This window comes from Abramis brama (assembly GCF_963993115.1).
Source record: "Abramis brama genome assembly, chromosome: 6".
NCBI classification, from domain to species: Eukaryota; Metazoa; Chordata; class Actinopteri; order Cypriniformes; family Leuciscidae; genus Abramis; species Abramis brama.
Window position 1 is genome coordinate 28,130,686 of NC_139968.1, and position 22,563 is coordinate 28,153,248.

At 36.6% G+C, this 22,563-nt stretch overlaps 3 protein-coding genes and 1 long non-coding RNA gene across 7 annotated transcripts; 2 read left to right on the forward strand and 2 right to left on the reverse strand.

The window, feature by feature from the left end:
- Positions 1 to 470: 470 nt before the first annotated feature.
- Positions 471 to 7,804, reverse strand: LOC311085671 (uncharacterized protein). Of its 4 annotated transcripts, none has more exons than XM_084118249.1 (5): positions 7,645 to 7,804; positions 7,006 to 7,326; positions 6,781 to 6,834; positions 3,672 to 3,766; positions 471 to 2,036 (listed from the first exon to the last, which is right to left on the reverse strand). In XM_084118249.1, exons 1-5 carry the CDS (start codon positions 7,685 to 7,687, stop codon positions 2,001 to 2,003), a joined length of 549 nt encoding a protein of 182 aa, XP_083974375.1. In that variant the 5' UTR covers positions 7,688 to 7,804; the 3' UTR covers positions 471 to 2,000. The 4 variants fall into 4 exon arrangements, with proteins under 4 accessions (XP_083974375.1, XP_083974373.1, XP_083974374.1 ...); XM_084118247.1 differs by having other exon boundaries at positions 3,470 to 3,766; positions 7,645 to 7,783; XM_084118250.1 differs by having other exon boundaries at positions 1,874 to 2,036; positions 3,690 to 3,766; positions 7,645 to 7,775.
- Positions 3,482 to 7,216, forward strand: LOC311085711. The gene is made up of 3 exons (XR_014606915.1): positions 3,482 to 4,395; positions 5,582 to 5,873; positions 6,635 to 7,216. It is a non-coding gene; the product is annotated as an uncharacterized lncRNA (long non-coding RNA).
- A 7,741-nt stretch (positions 7,805 to 15,545) lies between the features above and the next one.
- LOC311084399 (uncharacterized protein) lies at positions 15,546 to 17,358 on the forward strand. The gene is made up of 2 exons (XM_084116401.1): positions 15,546 to 15,711; positions 16,218 to 17,358. The coding sequence occupies exons 1-2, from the start codon at positions 15,657 to 15,659 to the stop codon at positions 17,069 to 17,071; spliced, it is 909 nt and encodes a 302-aa protein (XP_083972527.1). The 5' UTR covers positions 15,546 to 15,656; the 3' UTR covers positions 17,072 to 17,358.
- A 1,904-nt stretch (positions 17,359 to 19,262) lies between these two features.
- On the reverse strand, positions 19,263 to 20,903 carry LOC311085145 (uncharacterized protein). The gene is made up of 4 exons (XM_084117579.1): positions 20,763 to 20,903; positions 20,150 to 20,470; positions 19,641 to 20,048; positions 19,263 to 19,420 (listed from the first exon to the last, which is right to left on the reverse strand). Exons 1-4 carry the CDS (start codon positions 20,803 to 20,805, stop codon positions 19,266 to 19,268), a joined length of 927 nt encoding a protein of 308 aa, XP_083973705.1. The 5' UTR covers positions 20,806 to 20,903; the 3' UTR covers positions 19,263 to 19,265.
- Between the last annotated feature and the right edge of the window lie 1,660 nt (positions 20,904 to 22,563).

Below are 22,563 nucleotides of genomic sequence, written 5' to 3' on the forward strand. Positions count from 1 at the left end.
ATGGGAGGAGCAAGCGTGGGAATATTCTCACGGTCACGTGACCTGTCCGGAGGTGGGAGGGAGGGGGTAGAAAGGGGCGGGGCAAGCGTGGGAAAATTCCCACGGTCAAAAAGGGGGCGGGGCTTAAGGGTCATAAAACTGTCAGTTTGATGGATGTCGCACTCTAACCTCTCTCTTATATATATATATATATATATATATATATATAATATGAAGAGTTCAGATGCAAAAGCCTCTAAGTGCCATCTGAAATTTTCTTCTAGAATGATCATTTTTATCAAGCTTGTATATTTAAATTCAATAATTTCACTTAAATAATGGCAATAAAGATGACCTAATTGTCATTTAAGTGAAATTACTGAACTTAAATATACGAGCTTGATAAAAATGATCATTCTATGAGAAAATTTCTGATGGCACTTAGAGGCTTTTGCATCTGAACTCTTCATATATATACTAAATACCTGATTTACATGATTTAAGTCATGGTGTACTACAATGGACATGTATGAAATCAATGTATGCAATTTTGGAACAGAAAGTCATATACTGATTTGAAAACCCATAACATTTTTCTGAGATGTTGATTTATGACAAACAATTTGAAGTTGTCACATATGAATGATAATTACAAAATATAATCATATTTCCAGTGCTAAATTTGATTATTCAATCAATGTCAGTCATTTTTGAGTTGTCATGGTGAAAACTCCAAACATTTGGTATTTCTAAAAAAAAAAACTGCATGTGCTATAATTATTATACAATACAGACCTGTCAGAAAAATTCTTTAAAGATAAGTTAGAATGATCTTCATACAAAGACTTTTATTGGGGATTAACAAATTAGCCTGTGTACGAATAGTCCAAATAGTAGGCATTGAGCAAAGAAACAATCTAGAAAACAGGCAAGCTTTACAAAAAGAAAAAGAAAAAGAAAAGTAGTGTGTCAGTGCTGACCTCTGGTGGTGAACAAGAGGGACTGCAGTAGAAAGTGAAGATAAAGAGACACTCATCAGGCCTGCAATAGTTTAGTAGTTGTGGTGGCAAATGAAAATAATCGTAAAGCATATGGTTTGATAGTGGGAGTTATTTGCAATAGCAAGTCTAGCACTAGTTTATGAACTTGTCTTGAATGTGCCGTAACAGGAATAGGAATACATTGTGTGCACAAATCTTATCCAAATCGATTAATCAAGCACATTTTACCAATTGTAAAACGAGAGGATGTGGTGCTGGTCCTTCAAGAGTCACTCTCAACCTATTGATCTATAAAGCTTTTAAAAATATATGATCAGAATTTCGACTTGCATAATAATTACTCATGCGCTGTAGTGATGGAGGGAGATTCTGCAACTACTAATGTTACTGAAGTAGAAACTGATGATCTGACTCTGGATGTTAGCACTGTTGCTTCTGTGATATTTCTTAGTTAATATTATATATCTTCCCAAATTACATGCCATTTGTGCCTTTATTGCTGTTCTAAACTAGTAGGACACCAGTTTGTACTTATTTTTATTTGGAAGGCGTCTTTTTTAATTTTTTAGGATCAGATTAAATGAACATGCTTCTCCTGAACCTTTTGAACTCAAAATGAATTGGCTTTTCTTAGGGCATTGATTGATATTGATATTTTTTAGAAATGTTTTGCATCTCCATACAACTTGTATATAGTTTTTTTTTTTTTTTTTATCCAATCTATCTTTTTGTAAGTGCTGTCTTAGACTTTAAATCGTATCTGAAGAAAAAGAATATGCAAAGTCAATAAAAAAGGTCCATAACAAAAACAAAAATCAAAATCATCTCATAACCCATTATGACAGGGCAAATTGTATTTGAGGGTAATGAGACTGTTGTTCAACAACTATATTGTATCAGTGAGGGACTGATGATGATGTACATGTGCTCTCCTTTCCTGATGAATTTTAGTAGATCTGATGTCATAAACCAGCACAGCAACAGTAGCCACGCCCACCAGAGCAGAGATGACCAATCGGATCACAGCTTCAGTGAAACCACAACACTGGACAGAGTCTAAATAAAAATAAGAAAACATTGTTCTTTTCAATGAGCATAGATTATTGCACTTAGACACCAAAGTAAAGGCAATGTACTTGTTTATCATAAATATGGCAACACCTCACTAAAGCCTGGTTCACACGGCACGATTTTAAAATTGTCGGCCGATTTTCCAAACCTGAGAGACCCCACACACGGGGATAAAAAATCACGGGTCTAACAGTTTTGGTCGTACAGTGTGTGGTGCGCAGCCACACGGCAAAATCAACACATCACACACGAACCGATTTGACTCATCCTGAGCATTCCTAGGTCAGATGGGAAATCTCGCAAAATCTCTCGAGATCAAACGTGACTTCAGAGTAAACAATCATGGCAAACGAAAAGGATGCAGTGGCGATAGTTTGTAGTTTGTTTTTAACCCCCAAAAAAAACGTTATCAAAAGAAAAGGCGATGGTCAAAGAAGTGGAGACAACGCGAGCATGGACTATACTTTCCTGGTGCTACCTCGCTTTCTGATTGGCTACACGCCACAGTCCACAGGCTGCGTGCTCGTTTGTCCCCGGGGGGGGGGGGGATATTTTTTTTTTCCCAGGATGGTAGGGGAAGACTCATGAATATTCATTAGGAAAGTCATCCCTGATTGGTCTTATGACCTCCCTAAACCGACCCATCACTGGGGTTAAGACCAATCAGGGATGACTTTCCTAATGAATATTCATGAGTCTTCCTGTAACGTCACCAGCTGGAGTGCCTTTGAAAGCCACTAGAGGGCACTCCACACCAGACTATCATATTAGTCTGCACCTCATGATCAAACACCCATTTAAGCCACACTCACGCAAGACTCGGAGCGAAGTCTTGTTTTACTGTTGTGAACTTTACTGAGCGTTTATTCCCGTGGACTGTCTGTTTGTTTTTGACCTTGCCCGTTTCTTTTTGACCTTGCCCGTTTCTGGATTTCTCCCTGTCTGCCTACGTTACCACTGCTTTTATCTCTGTCTCTGATTGTCTGCTGCCTGCCTTGGCCTTTTGCCTGGTATTGTACTACGATTTAGCCCTGTCTTCACTGCTGTATCTGCTGGTTCTGACCATTGCCTGTTTGATTACTCTGATCAATAAATCACACTGCATATGGATCTCTCTGACTCGGATGCTTCATAACACTCCCCCTACCATCCTGGGGAAAAAAATATTGCCCCCGGGGGACACCACACACGAGGAGAAATCAGGCCAAAAAAATCCAACATGTTGGATATCCCCGATTTGAGATCGGAGCAGTCCCGACGTCATTCCGAGCAGACGAGAGCAGTCTTAACACACCACACACGGCAGGAATATCTGATCAGATTATTTTACGATAATCGGAGCATCCTTAAGATTGTCGGAAGGGGTAAATCGGGGCTAAAATCGGCCTAATTATCCTGCCGTGTGAACCAGACTTTACCTTCACATGTGTGACAGAGTTGACTGATGTTGTCCAGATGTGTGGTCTGGTTTCTGATGGGATTGTTGATCACACAGCTGTAAGTGTTGTTATCCTGATATTCCACCTCCAGAGGTAGAGAGAGACTGATGCTGAGATCAGACACACTGATGCTGGACAATAAACTGATTCCTTTGTACCAGGAGAGAGTCACATCACTCACATTCAACACTGAACACACCAGTGAACATCTGGACACTGATGATGAAAGTGAACACTGTGAAGAATCACTGGTGATGACAGGAATGGGCAGAGAAGCTAGAGAAGAGAAGGGAGATTGTTAATAGGCAGTATCAGTACAAATCAAGTTAAATATGCTATTGGGTTCTATATTAAATCATACTGTACAGTAATACATGTACAGCATTTTATTTGATCTCACTTATTTGTTCTAATTCATAAACAATTCCATGAAAAATGGGAACTAAATGGGTTTCATGACCTCTAGTACCATTAAGTGTTCTCAAATGTTCATTTTTGAACCTGCTGCATTCGCAAGACATATGATAGTGTCAAGTCATGTCTGACTTGAAATTAACTAGAATTGTTTGTGTGTTTAAAACACAAACTGCTGGGTTAAATCCATTGCTTGCTTTTTTACCAATTGAACCAATCATATTGATAGAAGGTGACATGTTAGTCATTATCTTATTTGTTGTGTCTGTCTTTAAAACCTGATGTATTCTTCTTTTTGGGTGGGATTCTCTGAGAATTGCTCGAGATCCTTCGGCCGTGATTAAAGCATATTTGAAGGCATTGTCTGAAGTCTGTCGGTGATTAATGCTGCGCAGCACATTAGTTAGGGTAAGGAACTCGAAGCCAGTTGTCGACTGTAGATGCAAGAGCTATATAGAGATTATTAAAGGTCCCATGACATGCTACTTTTTGTAGGCTTTAATATAGTCCTTAGTGGTCCTTAGTACTGTATCTGAAATCTCTTTCCAAAAATTCAGCCTCGGTGCAGAATTATAGCCACTACAAGCCAGTCCCAGAATGAGCTTCCTTCAGATGGGCCGTTTCGGTGTCTGTAGCTTTAAATACTAATGAGGAGGAGAAAGGCGGCGCAAGGTGGAGGGTGGGTGTGGCCTTGACCATCTTGCGCAACGATGCCATGCATATTTGTTTATGTTGGATATATTGCAATGGCACGAAGACACGCAGTCGTTCAAGCATTTCAGTTTGACCCAGAATCCGATCCAGATGGAGAAGCAACGGATGAAGAAGTTGCAACTCAGCGGCTCTAGCAGGACGTTTCCGAATGGTTAGTTTAAAATATTATGTCTGGATACGGTACTTTATTCGGATGGTTTACAGTTATCATCATGTAACGCGAACCTACTGTTGCCGTTTCATGAGAGATCTGTAACGTCTGTAATTTATCTTATTACAATTACATCAAGCTCTGCGATCTTGAAATGCGGATATCGCACGCGCCATATAACCAACGGGAAAACGCGGTTATCCAAATAACAAAGAAATGTAGGCTACAACACTCGCGTTACAGTATGTGTAACTTGATGCAGTCTACCTTTACATTAGCGCAAGTAACTGCATAGCTGCATAGCTAATGTGACAGCCACATTCTACTTGTAAGAAGTTAGGTAACCATAAACAGTAAAGCAGCACACTTATATAATTTTGTTGACTTACTTGTCCGACGTTCAGCAAGCCCAGCTCTGTATTGACCATTCGATGTTCATTTGTACATCCAATTATTGAGCAATTATTATGCTTCGCTCGCTCAAAAGCCATGATATCTCTCGTGGACAAACTAAAATCGCGCACGCGCGTTCTACTTCCTAGCTCATTTTCTCATGGGCGAGAAATATTCTCTGGGCGTGCAAAGCAGAGAAAGGGGAGGTAACATTTCTCCTTATGACGTCATAAGGAGGAGATTCAAGATCAGCCTGGTTGAGCATCCATTTTCTCAAAGGCAGAGAAAAATAGCAAAAGCTCGATTTACACCGATTAAAATTTTTAGAAACTTTGGGACCATATACAGGCTAGGGGAACTCATATTAATGTTAAAAAAAACCTCAGAAAGTGGAAATTTCATGTCATGGGACCTTTAAGTGTCGACTGGAGACGCCCCAGATATATTTATTAAGTGTTGACTGTAGACGCTTGGGTGTCGATTGGAGACGCCCCAGGTAATTAGGTTCCAGGTAAGGAAAAATTTACCACACAAACCACCCTTTTTACCTCCTCAAAAACTGCTCTGTTCACAGCGGCCCGTTTCGGTGCATGTCTCTTTAAATGATAATGAGCAACTGCTCACCCTATCCCTCTCTTCCATGGGGGGTGTCACACAAGTGTGCCGCACAAGCCCTGAAAAGTGAAGCCAAAACGTCTCGATCGCCCCCTGGTGACTGGTCCTAAGGTCATAAGTCCCGCCTCCCCGTGTTATTCAACGGGACGTGAGACCAACTAAACAATTAAATTACACTTCAAATATCTTTTTTCCAAAGGTGGTTTCTTTCATTTGCTGTCGTTTTTATCACGCTGATGTAAGTTCAAGTGTTTGTTTCAAAAATAAGTTGGTTTTTAGTTAGTTACGTGATGCGGTGGTATAACGTCATGATTGACAGCTGTGATTGACAGGTTCTCTGAGCGAAGTAGTCACTGAAGCACCAATGGACATTTTTTTCTGGATCTTCGGAGGACTGAGGAGATTGTATTTACTTTATTTTAACAAGCCTCTTGTCGTACTGCAATACATTTTTAAAAAAGTGCACTCAGGGAGAGTGCATTCTGCGAGAGTGAGGGCGGAGCGTTGATTTCGCGGCTTTACTTCCTCCTGCTCACTACTGCGCAGGTCTGGTCCCGAGATCGCTACTGCGCAGACTCAAGTTCCAATATGTCAGCGCTATATCGGGACACTGGCGGCTTCAGTTCTCATCAATGGAAGAGAGCGAAGGGGCGTCGTCCATCTTTTTTTACAGTCTATGGTGTCACACAAGACACTTAAAGGGCTGCCATGGTAACCTGCTCACAGAAAGCATACAAATGGCTAAGGGAGGAAATATGCTAATACGGGACAGTCCGTCAGTGGTCGTGAGCGGAGCATGAGCAATATGACATCATATTGCTCAGAAAATCCAAATGGCTTGATTATAAAGTGTTGAGGCTATTTAAAAAAGGAGTGAATGGAATTTTTTTCATTATATGGTGTAAAGACACATTTATATGCAAACACCATATAAAACTGAATTTTGCGTCCGATGACCCCTTTAAAAGAAATAATCTTCATGCTATAATGCTATGAGACTCACCTGGATAATGGCTAACTTGTGGGATTGTCTGAAGGACAGGTGTTGAAACAGGTGCTTTATACCAAAAAGAAAACAAACAAAAAGAAGATGAAGGAACCACCAAAGTGTGAAACCACATTTAACATTGACGAGTGAGTGAACAAACTGCATCACATTTCCAGAATAGTTCCCCTCTGAAAGATAAATAAAACCAAAAATATGATAGAGGAGGTATATTTCACTTACCAGATACAGTAACTGTGAATGTTTTGTGTGAAACCCCTCGTTGGCTGAGAACAGTTAGTTTATAAAGTCCAGAGTTTGTGGTTCTGATGTTCTTTATGGTGAGAGATCCCGTTTGAAGGTCAAGCTGCATTTTGTCTTTGAATCTCGCGCTTTGGTCATATATAGTGATGACCTGATCATTAATGTCAGCAATACGAGTGTCTGAAGGTCCAAAAAACCACAAAATACGATCATATCTAAGTATTTCAGTGACACCAGTGTTTAGAGTGATAGAATCTCCCTCCATCACTGATACTGAGATCATTGCATCTGTCTGAGCATCTGGAACACATTCAAATGAGGTTGTTGGTTAGAAACAGCAGTTAAAATGAATTGTTTAATTGTCTTTCAAAAGAACCTCAAAGGAAGTGTTCAGCAACAGGATATAGTTTCATTTTGTTTCCACATAGCTCCTCTGTGTGCCATTTATAAATAAATGATCAATGATCAGTTTACGCTTCATGTTCACAGGTATTTCCTCTTTTACCGCAACAAGTTGTAAATACTGATGATTTAGCGTTAGCAGAGTGACTTTCATCAGGATAAAACTCTTAACAGAGGCAAAATAACTAATGATAAATGTAATATTACATAACTCACCATGGACACAGATGAAAAACAAGAAGACAGTCCACATGGGCATTGTATAAGACTGACTAGTATCACTTTTGAGTCTCTGTAAATATTAGTAAGGAAGAGCAGGTTCAGCCAATGACTCTCATTACTGCAACCGTCCAGTGGGTGTTACTTTCTCAGTCCTGTGGTTTTGTGGTGTTATGTTGGTGATACACTCACTGCACATCCGTAGACACAGCTGACTTTTTATTATATTTTCTGTGCTGATTAAAACAAGTCACATCAAGCTAATACACTCTTATTGATATTTGAAAGCATGTTCAAATGATCCCTATTAGAATAAAATCTCCAGAGCTCTCTGAGAAGTTTTGCAGGAACAGATTCTGTGTGGGCATGTGCATGACAGAACTGAAAGTAAAAAAAAAGAAAAGAAAAAAAAGGAAAAAAAAAGGCCTGAATGAGAGTGGCTGTTAAAGGTCTATCTGTGCTTGAGAGAGTGTAAAGCATCGCCCACTGCTGTGGTTTAGACACTTTCCTGCTTTCTTTCCACATGTGACACAGACACATTTTTCCATTGAACAATTGTCATAGTTCTCTTACTTTTGTCACGATAATAATCCACGGATTCCTAAGGATCGGACGGTTTCACGTATGCATGTCTCCTACTTGACCTATTTAATTTAAAGTAGATTTAGTAGATTTATCTAGATTTAGCAAAAGTGCATTTTAGCATATTATGAGGTAAGTAACTCCAGAGTAATCCCCTGGAGTAACCTAGTATTACGCAAGAAAATCCCACTTGATATGAAAGTTTAAGCATCGGTCAATGTTGGCATGATTCAACCATTTAAATATAATTATAAAGATTTTATGTATAGGCCTAATTTAAAGTGTACTTGCTGTCCTCTATTGGCTACATGTGGTAACAGGCTTGTAATAAAATTGTGCATAATACATAACAATGGCATAATATTGTCCTGTTTTTGTATATTGTTTTTCAAAATTGTTAAGCATTTCGAGACGATTCCAACTGCTTTGAGTTTTACTGCCCTCCTAACAGAAATAATGTTATTCAAAGAGGAAGGTGTTTGTGTGAAGCATCAATGTTTCCACTGTCACTGTCGGGTATTGCGGAGGGATGTTGCAGCCTACTATATGTGTGATTTTTGGGTCATATTTATTTTCTAGTTGAGGATAAGTTACCCTGGTGTTTGCAGATGGCATATTTACGAAATACTTCCCAATGGAGAATGGGAAGAATAATTATTTTAAGATAAAAAAAAGAAGTTGTGAGTAAATTGAGTGATTGAGACACTTGTCTTGAATGTTTTTCCAGGTGTGTTTGCTGTCGAGGCGGATGGAGTGGAGCCAGTATCAGCGACTGAGGGAAAATCTGTCACTCTATCCACTGGTGTTACTTTAAAACACTCCACGGATCTAATACTGTGGGAGAAATTTGGACCTAATAACTGTTCGGCTACAGTTGACCTGCGCGACACCATTATGTATTACGGTATATGTAATGAAACATTCAAGGACCGACTGGGGTTTGACCTTCAGACTGGATCTCTTACCATCATGAACATCAAAACCACAGACTCTGGACTTTATCAACTGAATGTCATTGTCAATAGCACCACAAAAAAGGCTTTCAATGTTTCCGTTAATGGTGAGTAGAGAATGTCAATATATTCATATTAGGCCAATGATTATTCAAAAGGCTGATGAGACACATTCAGACTAATTAATATGCTTCATTTTTTAAAACCATGCAAGTTTAGTTTGCAGCCACTATATGTCGCTAAATATTAGAGGGAGGAGATGTTTTTATTGCAAGTATAGCAATTCATTGGACAGAAATTTGAGCCCCTTATTGCAACAATCAATATTTATAGGCTGATATTCACAGAACAGAAAGATTCTACATTTTAAATGCATATAAAATTAATTCAGTAAATAAAGGGATAGTTCACTCAAACAATGTCAATTCTGTCATCATTTACTGACCCCCATGTCGTTCCAAACCTGTATGACTTTCTTTCTTATGTGGAACATGTACATTGTAAGGGCAAAACAATTAAATATGTCTTATTTTATGTTCCACAGAACAAAAGTCATACAGGTGTGGAACGACATAAGGCAGAGTAAATGATGACAGAATTAGCATTTTGTTGTGATCCAAAATGCCACAAAACTCTATTTTGACTATTCATTGGGTCTTAAAAATGTCTATTGAATGAAGTTTATATGAAATAAAGGCCTACATATGATCATAATAATATATGTATCCATCTATCCAGCCGTGACTGCACCAGGTCATCCACCAGTTCAACGCTCGCGATGGCCGATGTATATAGTCCTGGTTCTGGCTGCACTCACAGTAGGGATATTACTGTTCTGTTGTTGGAGGAAGAGAAGACGAGATCAAGCAGGCAAGTATTACCTATGACTAATTGGGTAAAAGAAAAATGACTTTTTTCCCCTACAAAAATCATGTAAAATTTTTTTGAAATATTTTCGTAATTGTCAGTATTGTTGTATTACAAACCATTTATTTTTATTTTATTTTTTATGCGGTGGTATTTAAAATAATTTTTTTCTTCTTTTATTATTATAGTAAAACTGGTCCAGTTCCTGCCGGAGTTGGAATCAAGTGGATTTCTTTCAAACTGAAGTTTTTGGAAGAATGAAATGTATGTATAAATTGTATTTAAACTTCTTTTCCATTGTGGTGCACTTGCAAATGTTTTTATAATTGTATACACTTATCTTTTCCCCTTTGCCACTCTTCCTTTTTTATTAGCAAACAGCCCCTCAGCAACAGCACCAAGAAGTCTGATGATCATACCTGTCAACACGGTCAGAACTTTTTTCCCGAAGTCTCCCATATTTCACACCCATCTCCTGCAACCCTCCCGTTCTGTATTTTCATCCGGGGAACTCGCGTAATTTGTATGGCCCAAACCTCGTCATACGAATAATCACATCAATATACTGTACTACTAGGTTGTACAGTTGCCAGATCTTGTATGAAACATCATACTCACACAATCAACACATCATACAAATCTCAGCCCATATGTGACCTCAGCCTGGCAACCTACACTACAACCCATTTGTGCCGTTGACGTCTGCGCAGGACGCGAGAAGTGGAATCAAGCATCACTGGTACAAATGGGAGGAGAAGACTCAGGTGGTGAACATTCTGGCGTAGTATAATATATACAGTATATGTTGAAGGGTGTGGATTGGAATCCACTGCTGCTTCAATGTATAATGAGTGATTATAATCAAGGTATTAATAAATATTTTTCCTTCTAAATTTCAAATTAGTTGAATTTGATCTCTCTGGAGATTTTACTTGGTTATAGAAGTTACCAGTGTGATCACTGAAATGTTTTTTTAATGTATTCTTTAATGTCTGTATTTGATATTTGAATGCAGTAACATTGCTTGCCTATTTATCCCAGCTTCCAGAAATGAAATGAGGAAATGTTTTGTGTTTGAGAAAGGTCTTCAACATGTTAAAACACACAGGGTGTCATTGAAGTCTATAGTTTAAGGGACCATTTAAAGAACTTACTTTCCATTTAGACTAAAGTTTCCTATCCTTGAGAGAAAGAACTTGTTATCTTGATGTTTTGAGACGAGACTAACTGTTTATTGTTAGAGCCTGATAAAATCCAACCTTGGAAAAGATGTGTGTCTGTGTGTGTGTAAGTCTTCTTGCTTACAGGTTAAAGGGATACTCCACTTTAAAATGAAAATTCTGTACTCACCCTCATGTTGTTTCAATCCTTTATGAATTTCTTTCTTCTGCTGAACAGAAAGGAAGATATTTAGAAGAATGTCAGTAACCAGACAGTTTCTGGTCCCATTGACTTCCATAGTATATTTTTTTCCTACTATGGAAGTCAATGGGACCCAGAAACTGTCTGGTTACTGACATTCTTCTAAATATCTTCCTTTCTGTTCAGCAGAAGAAAGAAATTCATACAGGTTTGAAACAACATGAGGGTGAGTATATGATGACAGAATTTTCATTTTAAAGTGGAGTATCCCTTTAAGGAACCACTGACATTATTGTAGATTGACGGAGTTGTTGTTCGGGACATGCTGGCACCCAGCAACCCAAATCTGCGACCTGAAACTTCAGAGTCCGAGTGTCAGCTGCATAATCTATGGAGATATGCTTCTGTCTATCTGTATATGTGTGGAAAATTACTATGTTTATCAATTAGACCTTGGAAATGGTATAACTGCTGTGATCTTTGTAACTGTAAGCGGGGCGGCCTACGAACTCCTGTGTGAGTATTATCTATCAGAGCTTTTACTATCTTCAGTAAAACTTTTCTTAAATTTTGTCTAAAAAATTGTCTATGTTAAGTGTGTTGTTATCCGTTTGCCTTTCTGTTGGATCTGTAGAGAAGACACCTTTTGAATTGAATCATATACGTCTTCCTCGTCTGTCTGCAAGCAACCACCCGTGACTCATACATTCACTCATTGGGATGTGGAGTCAGATGTCAGTATGTTAACTCACTGTTTTTTATTTATTTTTATTTTTTGTCTCTCAAGATCAAAGCTGCTGAGGTTGTTCCAACCAAACCAGTGTTCAATTTTGTAATGCACTTTTTTTTAATTATACTTTTATAAGTTGTTTCTGCTTGTTGTTTGTCTTGTATATTTAAAAAAATATAGCAGATATATAATAAAGTTGAGTGCTCAGTGACAACCATCTCACCCTAAATGCCATGAATATAAAATAACTCATTGTGGATGTAATGACAATAGATGGTTCATGAGTTGGTGGAAGAAAACAGTTTCTACAAGACCATCAAAGGTGTCCTTACGTGTGGTAGAGCTTATTATACATTATGTGTTTCCATCAGTCCATGAGAGATTCACACCAATTACTGTCACAGTAAGACCCAATTCACCATTCACTGCTTTTGTCCACCATGTGTAGGCTACTATATAAATATGAATAAAGTCCTCTTCTATAATGACGTAAAGGATGTCAAATGCTGCCCTCTACAGCACACAGAGAGTAAGGACAGCAGTGTGTCCTATAAGATAAAACAGATTTCAGATCATTTCCACAACACACACAAAGTCATGTTTGAAAAAACAGATAATTCAGCAAATAGGATGGCAATTGGTGTGATTAAGCATTATTCTGATTCAATATAAATGAATTAAACATATCTGTTGCTCTCTCATTAAGTCATGCAAACTTCTTCAGGATCAGTAGGCCTATTTGGTTTACAAAAATTGACATATGTGAATCTTTGAATAGCATCTGCACCAACTGGCTTTCTGAAAGTGTTTTTGTTCTATTACCTCATCCAATCTTCTGGATTCTCTCATTTTCACCCTGAAAATTGTGCTGTCCTTTTCCATTAGCTGCTGGTTTGGAAATCTTAGTGTGAAACATAAAAATGCACTAATTAAATTAGTCACAAACAGTGGGAAGATCAGAAGCTTGACAGTTCGAGTCCATTCTGTGATTTTAGATATGACCACTTTCTTTACCCGGAGTTTTCTATGCTGCCTTCAGGTCTCGCTATACCAAAGAAAAATGAAAAATAACCGATGCAAATACTCCTTTGTTCCCTGTGCGATTCGATTGTTAAATAGTCTTAAAGGAATTTCTTAGGTTTATATATGTATGTATATATATATATATATATATATATATATATATATATATATATATATATATATATATATATATATATATATGTACTTTTTAAATATTTATTTATTTATAATTTATTATTATTACTTTTAAGATGTACTGTATGTGTCAGTTTGTGTCTATTTATGCCTTAATAAACCTTGACCTATTCTAAATATCTTAAGTCAAACCTCTTCTGTGATCATAATAAATTAACGTACACTGTAAACCCAGATTTTGTTTCTAATTAAACTTACGAGTAATCATTACTTATTCTTTTATGTTTAGTAAAAACCTGCTATCATTACTAAACAACATTAGTTGTTTGTACTATTTAGTTGAAAGATTCATTGCACTAATCATGTTAAGCTAAGATAACTCGCTTCTGTAAGGGAGGGGCGTGGCCTATTTAAACAGGTGACAGTGCGCAGAGTGCACCATTTAAATTTTGAACCGAAGAGTCGAACATTACCAGCTTAACTTATTACTAAACAGACTGACTTTATTTCTGTCAGACGTCTACAAAAGATCTTGTTGAGAATCAACAGAGGTTTAGATGTTGATTATGTATTGTTTTATTTGTAGTCACCATGATGGTGAAAGGTGTTGGCTTTAGTTGGGCTCTTGCCTTTGACATTTAACCATTATATTTTCTCTGGCTGCCTTAACTGTGATTTTGAAAAGCACAATAGTTATAGCAAAAAGCCAAGAGTAAACTGATCAATTGTTTGTAACTGCCTATTGATGCTGTTATCAATAGAGATTATAAGTCACTAAAATCAGTAGCACTTGACTTTTCCTGTTATTTTCCAGCAGAAAATCCAACGGAATTGTGTATGAATCTCAACAATGGTGACTCTTGCAATGCATGCTGGGTACCCAATAGTAAATCTATTATTCTAAACCATGTAAATACAACATAACATGTTTAGTTTCAGCTTGTGTAAAAGGTTAGGGTTATATGTTAATACAACTCAACATGTTTAGTTTCAGCTTGTGTAAAAGGTTAGGGTTCCATGTTAATACAACTCAACATGTTTAGTTTCAGCTTGTGTAAAAGGTTAGGGTTCCATGTTAATACAACTCAACATGTTTAGTTTCTGCTTGTGTAAAAAAAAGTGGTATAAGGCAACGGGTTTCCTCGCGAATTGCGAGTAAAGTCAACTAATTCGGGGGTTCAATAAAGGTCCCGACCTTCAGTTATTCACTTTACGGACCATAGCCAGCCAGTAATCAAGTTCATCTGTTGCTGAAGATCATTATGTGTTGTGACGCCATCACCGACACCTGGCGAAACCAACTTTTTTATACACACTCGCAGAGCTAGCTCAGCTCAGCGTGCAATCATCTGTTTCTTTGTTTGTGTTATTGTTTTTGTCGTTATGATTCAGCGACTCCAACCCGCTCGCGAGTCTTCTGAGGTGAGTTGTGCAGTTTACAGAGTGTCGTACATTTACCATAAAACACACGGTATAGGCTAGCCTACTAACACGGGTCATTTCTGCATTGTTTTAATCGCGTCGTTTCTGATGTTTGCAAGCTAAATAATCATTTAGTGGCAGGTTAGCATTTAGGATTCGTTTAGTAGTTTTGTATAGCCTACTTTAAAAAATATGACTCAAATAATCTGTTTAAATCACTGTATAATAAAGTGAGATCTGTGCTGTTGATCGTGTAAAGCTTGTTTCAAGAGTGTCACTGTTAACAGAGCTGCTGACTTCATGTCAACAGTTCGTGTTTTTTTCACTTCATTCATTATGCTGTTGTCTTCAATCTCATGTAAACTGCCACTTAAAGCTCATTTCATCGGTGCTGACAGACTGAAACAAACTACACCATTATCACTTTTGAAATCGACAAGATAGGCTATCTCTAAAAATCATTTAATTTCAGTCTGAAATGCAAAAACGACACAAATCTAAAAACCAACAAACAAAAACTAAGCTATAAATGAAGTTGAACTGAATTGGTGTGTTATTTCTTGCTTACAAATGTATTTTACCTTCTGTTTTATTTTTTATGTATTATTGATATATTTTTATATTTTAAAATGGAATCTTTTAATTATGGTAGGCCCTATTTATTTCCATTTTTCTATTTCTTTTGTCCATTTGTTCATATGACAGATAAAATAACTTTATTTGTAACTTTATCCATCTATGAAAATCAAAACAAAACATTGAATGATTAAAATGTGTGCAATAATGAAAACATCAGTTTGCTAACTGATTATTTTTGATTTTAGCAGATCTGCTGTTCCTGCCTCAGAACCTGAAGCTCCTCCCACAGCAGTTCACCTATAAATGCTGGAATATTCCCATCAGTCTAGAACTGAAGACAGTTGAACAGTGAGAACATGAGTGATCCAGAGTCCTGCAGAATGAAACCTGAAGATACTGAAGAACAAATAGGTTTGTGTTTGTTCTTGATTCGTCATTAATGAGTAATGAATATTAAATTCATAAAACTGAATTTATTGAACTAAAAGAGCTGTGAAATAACATGTTTAAAGTATCAAATAATATACAGGACACTGGAGCCTGAAACTGAAATGTTCTTTTCTCTGTTTTTTTTTAATTTTTTTTTTCAACAAAGTTATAAATTAAACAAGTTACTGATACACATCTACAGTTTGTGTAAAAGATTGTGTACATTTTTTAAATTAATAGTAAAACAAAAATCATTACATTAATTAAATATCTGAGAGATTGTATCAGAAACATGAGATTTGTGTCTATATATATAATATTGTATTGCAGTTGTCTATGTTCTTGTGTTACATTAGTGTTAACTTTATGACATTTCCTTTTAATTGTTTAAGGTTATACAGAAAATAAACTCCCTCACGACTGTACATAGAATAACTGGTTTGGAGAATGGATGAATGAAAATAAAACTTTGTTTTAATTAATTTTAGGCTTAAGTGAACAGAATGAGGAGAGTGAAGAACAGAGTGAAAGAGATGAGAAACATCATCATGTCAAAATCGGAGAAAATTCTTGCCTTCATTGTGGAAAGAGATTCCCAAGCAAAACAAGTCTTAAACTTCACATGACAGTTCATAGTGGAGAGAAACCACACACATGTGTTCAATGTGGGAAGAGTTTCACACAAAAAGGAAACCTTAATAAACACATGAAGATCCACACTGGAGAGAAGCCGTACACATGTGATCAGTGTGGGAAGAGTTTCACGCAAAAAAGAACCCTTAATCTTCACATGAAAATCCACACTGGAGAGAAAATGCACACATGTGACCAGTGCGGGAAGAGTTTCACGCAAAAAGGAACCCTTAATCTTCACATGAAAATCCACACTGGAGAGAATCTGCACACATGTGATCAGTGTGGGAAGAGTTTCACGCAAAAAGGACACCTTAATAATCACATGAGGATCCACACTGGAGAGAAACCACATACATGTGATCAGTGTGGGAAGAGTTTTGCACATGCATTCAGTCTTAAATTACATCTACATTTTCATTCTGGAGACAGATCGTTTTACTGTGATCAGTGCGGGAAAACGTATTTTTCAGCATCATCCCTAAAGGTCCATCTGAAAGTTCATACAAAGGAGAAGCCTCACGTGTGTTCTTTGTGTGGAAAGAGTTTTAGTCAGATGAGTCATTTAAAAGCACACCAGAAAAGACACAGTGGTGTGAAGAATCATGTGTGCTTTGATTGTGGGAAGACCTTTTTTAATAATGCTGAACTGAAACAGCACCAGAGAATTCACACTGTGATACGAGATTCAGTCAGTCAGGAAACATGAAAAAACATAATAGGATCCACACTGGAGAGAAGCCTTGCATGTGTTCAGTGCGGGAAGAGTTTCACATGAAAAGTAGCCCTTAATGATCACATAAGGCCATGAGTACCTGGGTATTCGAAATCAATTGTGAAAACTCTGAGAACGCTGTTGTAAATTCCTTGTACTTTTAGCTGCCTGTGTAATAATAATTTTCATGAACAGTATTTTTTTTTTTATTAATCTTTTATTAACTGTTATGTTGACTTATCAATGTTTTAATCTTGGCAAATAAAATGTGGCATTTCTTTGATCGCCTCACGAGTATTATGTTACTACTTACACCCTCACTCACTCGAGTTGTCATTTCTTCGTTTTATCGAGTACACTGATAAAAATGATGTTGTGGTGAAGTAAATGCTACAGAAAAAAACAAATGTAGTTCAGGCAAGTAAGTACATCCTTTATTAGTACTCAATTCAATATTGCGCTATTTTGTGCATTTTCTGATCAGTCAGAAAACGATTGGTCATTTAAAAAAAAACTACTTTTTAACCACAAATGCCCGTCAACCATCTCTGAGATGCGCCATGCATAGCATCATCACATTGGAAAGGTCACGCATCACATCATCTATCTAAGTTATTTGTCTGAGTACTCCGGTTCAAAAAGGTAGGGAAGGGTGAAAAACTCCATCTCATTTTCTCCTCCAACTTCAAAATCGTCCTCCATCTTTGTTTTAGTTTATTATTATTTTTTATTTTTCGTTACCTTTCCAACGAATGCGTGTATGCAGAATGCAGAGAAATCTGTTTTTTATTTTTATTTGGATTATTTTAATTGTCTTCCTGTCATGCTCTGTGGGAACGATGGGAAACCACAGTTTACCTAAGTGAAATGTTTAGCAGCTGTGGTAAATAGCTGTTGTTACAGATTTACCATTAAGCTTGGTTTGCTTGATTATTTTTAGCATATATAAATTCTGTAATGTGACCAGCAATATTAACATTAACCTATACCTATGATATTAGGGCCTTAATATTGACATGATAAAAATGTACTGAGACCAAGCAAAAAAATGTCCAGTTTCTTCCCCTACTCACATAGAGATGCAGGATGTCATTTTTTCTAATGCATCCCATATAAAATGAACACTGGTTAAATGACGTACAAGAGAGAAGTGCAATCTTCACACACTGGGCCATTTTGTGAATCTGAAACGAATAGAGGTTGAGTTGAAGTTTCAAATGTTTTTAGCAGACATGATGTTCTGGTTGAAGAACTTCAGGATCAGTCGGGATGCAGTTACCAGATACTTTACTCAGCATACTCACATATTGGTTTTACTTATAGCGGTTTTACTATAATTGTGAAAGTTAAAATGACAATAACCCATACTCAGAATTTTTCCTCTGCATTTAACCCATCCAAGTCAGTGCGCACTTTAGGATTAGGAGTAGTGAACACACACACACACCCACCCAAAGCAGTGGCCAGCCATTTTTGCTGTGGCACCCAGGGAGCGATTGGGGGTTATGTATTGACTTGCTCACCTCAGTCATTTCCTGCCAGTATTGAGAATCAAAGTCTCCAGTCTGTGTCTCTAACCATTAGGCCATGACTGTCCCCAAATGTGAGGCTCAAAATGTTGAAATTAGTTAACAATATCCTCACTATGGTGCAAGCTGTCAAAACAACTTGAGAGTCAACTTCACTATTTGATAGGCTTGTAAATGAAATAAAATTTTATTAAGATGTTTGTTAAATCATTTAAGATATTTAAGACATTTTATTAGCACTTGTGCTCTGGAATAAATTTTACAGTTAGAGAATAGCTGATTGATTGAATCAGTCGCCTGACCCATTCAGATCACTATATCATTGAACTCCACAGAAGAAAGTCAGACCAACTATTCCTTTAAATTTAATTTACCATAGCATAGATGCATTAACGCTTTCTGATACTTGTTTCAATTATCATTTGTTTATTTATAACATTTCCAGACGCCTTGGAAACCACAATGAGGAGGAAGATATGCTTTAATAAAGAATAAAACATTTTTAACACAATTACTACAATATACATTTCTCCATACAGCACAAAAACAATCCAACAAATATAGAAGTGTTTTAAAATTTAATGATATAATATTGATATGATGATTTGTAAATTGACATTGATTTGCAAAGCATACAGAAAAAGAGGTGGGTTGTTGGGTCATACAGGGTTGTTGATTGTCCGTTTCCTCATTTTCTGTTCAACTTTCATGGATCTGAAATGATCAACCAATACTGCAACAGTAGCCACGCCCACCAGAACAGAGAGGACCAATCGGATCACAGCTTCAGTAAAACTACAACACTGGACAGAGTCTGAGAGAAAAAAAATAAAAACACTCAACCATTAGTGCACTCAATACCTCAAACGGTCGTAATATGATTGCACCAAAAGTATTATAAAAATATTAAATTGGTAATATAAAATATTAAAAAAAAGTAATATTCAAATATTATTAGAAAATTTATTTTTATGGTGTTTTCCTAAATAATCCCTCACTGCCTGAAAATTACCATATTACATGCATTGATATACCTGAACATTGTTGACAAAGTTGCGTGATGTTCACATGTGTGGTCTGGTTGCTGATGGTATTGTTGATCACACAGCTGTAAGTGTTGTTATCCTGATATTCCACCTCCAGAGGTAGAGAGAGACTGATGCTGAGATCAGACACACTGATGCTGGACAATACACTGATTCCTTTGTACCAGGAGAGAGTCACATCACTCACATTCAACACTGAACACACCAGTGAACATCTGGACTCTGATGATCTTGATGATGATGAGCATTGTGAACAGTTACTGACAATCTCAGGAACAGGCAGAGGAGCTGGAAAAGATGTGGAAAATGAGGGAAGCTCGATGAGGTGAGACTCGCCTTGATCACTTGTAGTTTGACTCTCCTCATTTTGTGTGATTGTAGTGATGATTGAAACAGCTGCTTTCAAACAAAAATCAACAATTGAAAGTTACAACAAAATTTATGAAAGTAAGAGAAATAAAGGTTAAAAGACAATGTGACAGTGATATTTATCTCACCATCTACAATAACCTTGAATATCTCCCGCAAGGTTCTTCTGGAGCTGCTGATAGACACTGTATAATATCCAGCGTCACTGAATCTGGTGCTTGTGATGGTCAGAGATCCAGTCGGATGCAGTTTCAGTCGGTCTCTGAATCTCTCATCAGAACCAGGATACGTATGAATACTGTGTTTATAGACTTCAGCAATACGTGATTTATCAGGTTCAAACTTCCATGTTATGTTATCATTTCTCTGAATGTTAGTAACATCAGTGTGTAGAGTGACCGAATCTCCCTCCATCACCGATTTTATCTTTACTCCATCCGCTTCCACATCTGCAATATACAGTATTTATATTAAAAAAAAGATTTGATAGATAAAAACGTTTACAATTTTTAAAAACGGAAGTGTTCATCAACAGGATTTGTTTTATTCTTATTTCCAGAATTAATATGATCTTAGTTACCATAATTGTTCACTGCATGTTCATAAATCTGAGAACACAAATTCTAGATAGCAAAGAGAGATCCAGATAGCCAAGAGATTCATCAATGCACTTGCAAAACGCATTTATTAGAAGCAGAATAACTAATAATAATAATAAAAATAATTTAAAAATACACTCACCATGAACGCATATAAAACAAGTCAACAAGCTCCACAGAAACATTTTTGAAAGACTGGATTTAGAAGAGCACAAAAAATATATCTGATAACCCTCTTATTGTTACGAGAAGGTTTTCACTGAAAATTACCACACGTTTAGAAGAACTGGGTTCACAACAGTCTCTGATTTGCAGAGTATAATTAGACTGAAGGTTTATTCTCAGGTTATCATCATTATCACTCACACACTGCAACTGAAACTAAAGTAACCACTTCTTGTTCTGAGCAACTTTCAAAAACAACAATGAAAGGTCTTGCGTTACTATTACTACTTTCACTATTGGCTCATTTCACCATGATGAAATTAACCAATGTTGAACTGTATTTCATTTGATAATTTGAAAGATACAGAGATTGAAAAAGAAAAAGTTGGCAAACTTTATGTTTATGTGGTTGAGATATGTAAATGTGCTCCTTTTCCTCATGCATATTATCAATGGCCAACTACCTAGAAATTTAATATTTATATTTTACATTATAAATGGGAATAATATAGTATATATGTTTTCTTTGTAGAACTACGTTTTTCTCACATAGCAACAAATGCTGCCTCTTCCAGCTCAACACCAGTCTTCACAGTCACAGATGTTACAATATTAGTTCCTGGAATATTCATGATATTTCAGAGGGCGTGTTCTTGAGACATGCAAGTGAATGGAACTTAAAATATTGATGCACACACCTCAAATCACATCTTTTTAATGGATTATTTTCATTAAATGTAAAAAGGTAATAAAAGATTCAATGTTCACACAGGTAGGCCTATAGACAGGGGCAGCGCCAGATAATTTTTAATGCATGTGCTGAGGGGGTGCTAGATCATTGACAGGGGGAGCTGCACAATTATAGGCAATATATATATATATATATATTTGTATATATATTTGTATATATATTTGTATATGTATATATACTATGAATAAATGAGCAAAACTTGGCCACTAAATATTTAATATTCAGTTATTTTAATGATCACAATTAAAGTTTTAATTTTATTAAATTGAACAAGCACAACATTCAGCATTCAATCAAATATTCTAAAAGACTTATTATTAATAATAATGTTATTTCAACAATATCTCGTAATATGAGTGCGTGCAACAAGTAAGATGTGCATTTGTAAATCCGGTGACCTGTGCATTGATGTTTATTAATAAACTAGTGTTTTATGTCAGGCTGCAAAGATGAAGTTGATGATTGCCATATTCGTAGTGAACGCGAAATGCACTTAATGGATTACATAATCAGAGAGTAGCCTATTTCTTTTCGTTTTGAATTATTTTGTTTAAAGACATTTAAAACTTTGTGTGTTTGATGTATTTCTCATGTCTGTGAGGCATATGAGTTTCAGTTAGGATGAGATGCGCTCCAGTTAACTGCAATGCAAGTGACTGCGTGGGCGCTTATATTGTCTTTTTCTTTCATTTGATTTTATTGTCTATTTGCTTCTTATTTATTAAATCCAGGCAATGGTTGATGAAAAATTTATTAAAATTAAGATACAATTTTTCCAAAACGGAATTAACTTTAAAGAAAGGCTTTCTACAAAACAAAACTTAATGAAGTGGTCAAAATCATGTCTGACCCACTCCATGTCTCTCGATATATTGCGCATCCTATCTTACTCGTGCTGTTCACTTTTCATAATCAACATAGATGGAAAAAAATAACATTATAATATTTTAACAAATATGAAACTAAATGCGCTTTTTTAATGGCTATAACAGTATAGTAGGCCTACAGACTCTCTCATGGGCATCAT

Bases quoted from the DNA above. Each gene is read 5' to 3' on its own strand.
- LOC311085671 (XM_084118247.1), bottom strand. From the start codon at position 7,687: ATGCCCATGTGGACTGTCTTCTTGTTTTTCATCTGTGTCCATG. The intron at 3,767-6,780 runs GTGAGTCTCATA...TCTCTTCTCTAG, and splicing joins ACAAGTTAGCCATTATCCAG to CTTCTCTGCCCATTCCTGTC. The intron at 2,037-3,469 runs GTAAAGTCTGGT...ATTTTTATTTAG, and splicing joins ACTCTGTCACACATGTGAAG to ACTCTGTCCAGTGTTGTGGT.
- LOC311084399 (XM_084116401.1), top strand. From the start codon at position 15,657: ATGAGTGATCCAGAGTCCTGCAGAATGAAACCTGAAGATACTGAAGAA. The intron at 15,712-16,217 runs GTTTGTGTTTGT...AATTAATTTTAG, and splicing joins AGATACTGAAGAACAAATAG to GCTTAAGTGAACAGAATGAG.
- LOC311085145 (XM_084117579.1), bottom strand. From the start codon at position 20,805: ATGTTTCTGTGGAGCTTGTTGACTTGTTTTATATGCGTTCATG. The intron at 20,471-20,762 runs GTGAGTGTATTT...TGTATATTGCAG, and splicing joins TTGTTTTATATGCGTTCATG to ATGTGGAAGCGGATGGAGTA. The intron at 19,421-19,640 runs GTATATCAATGC...TTTTTCTCTCAG, and splicing joins ACTTTGTCAACAATGTTCAG to ACTCTGTCCAGTGTTGTAGT.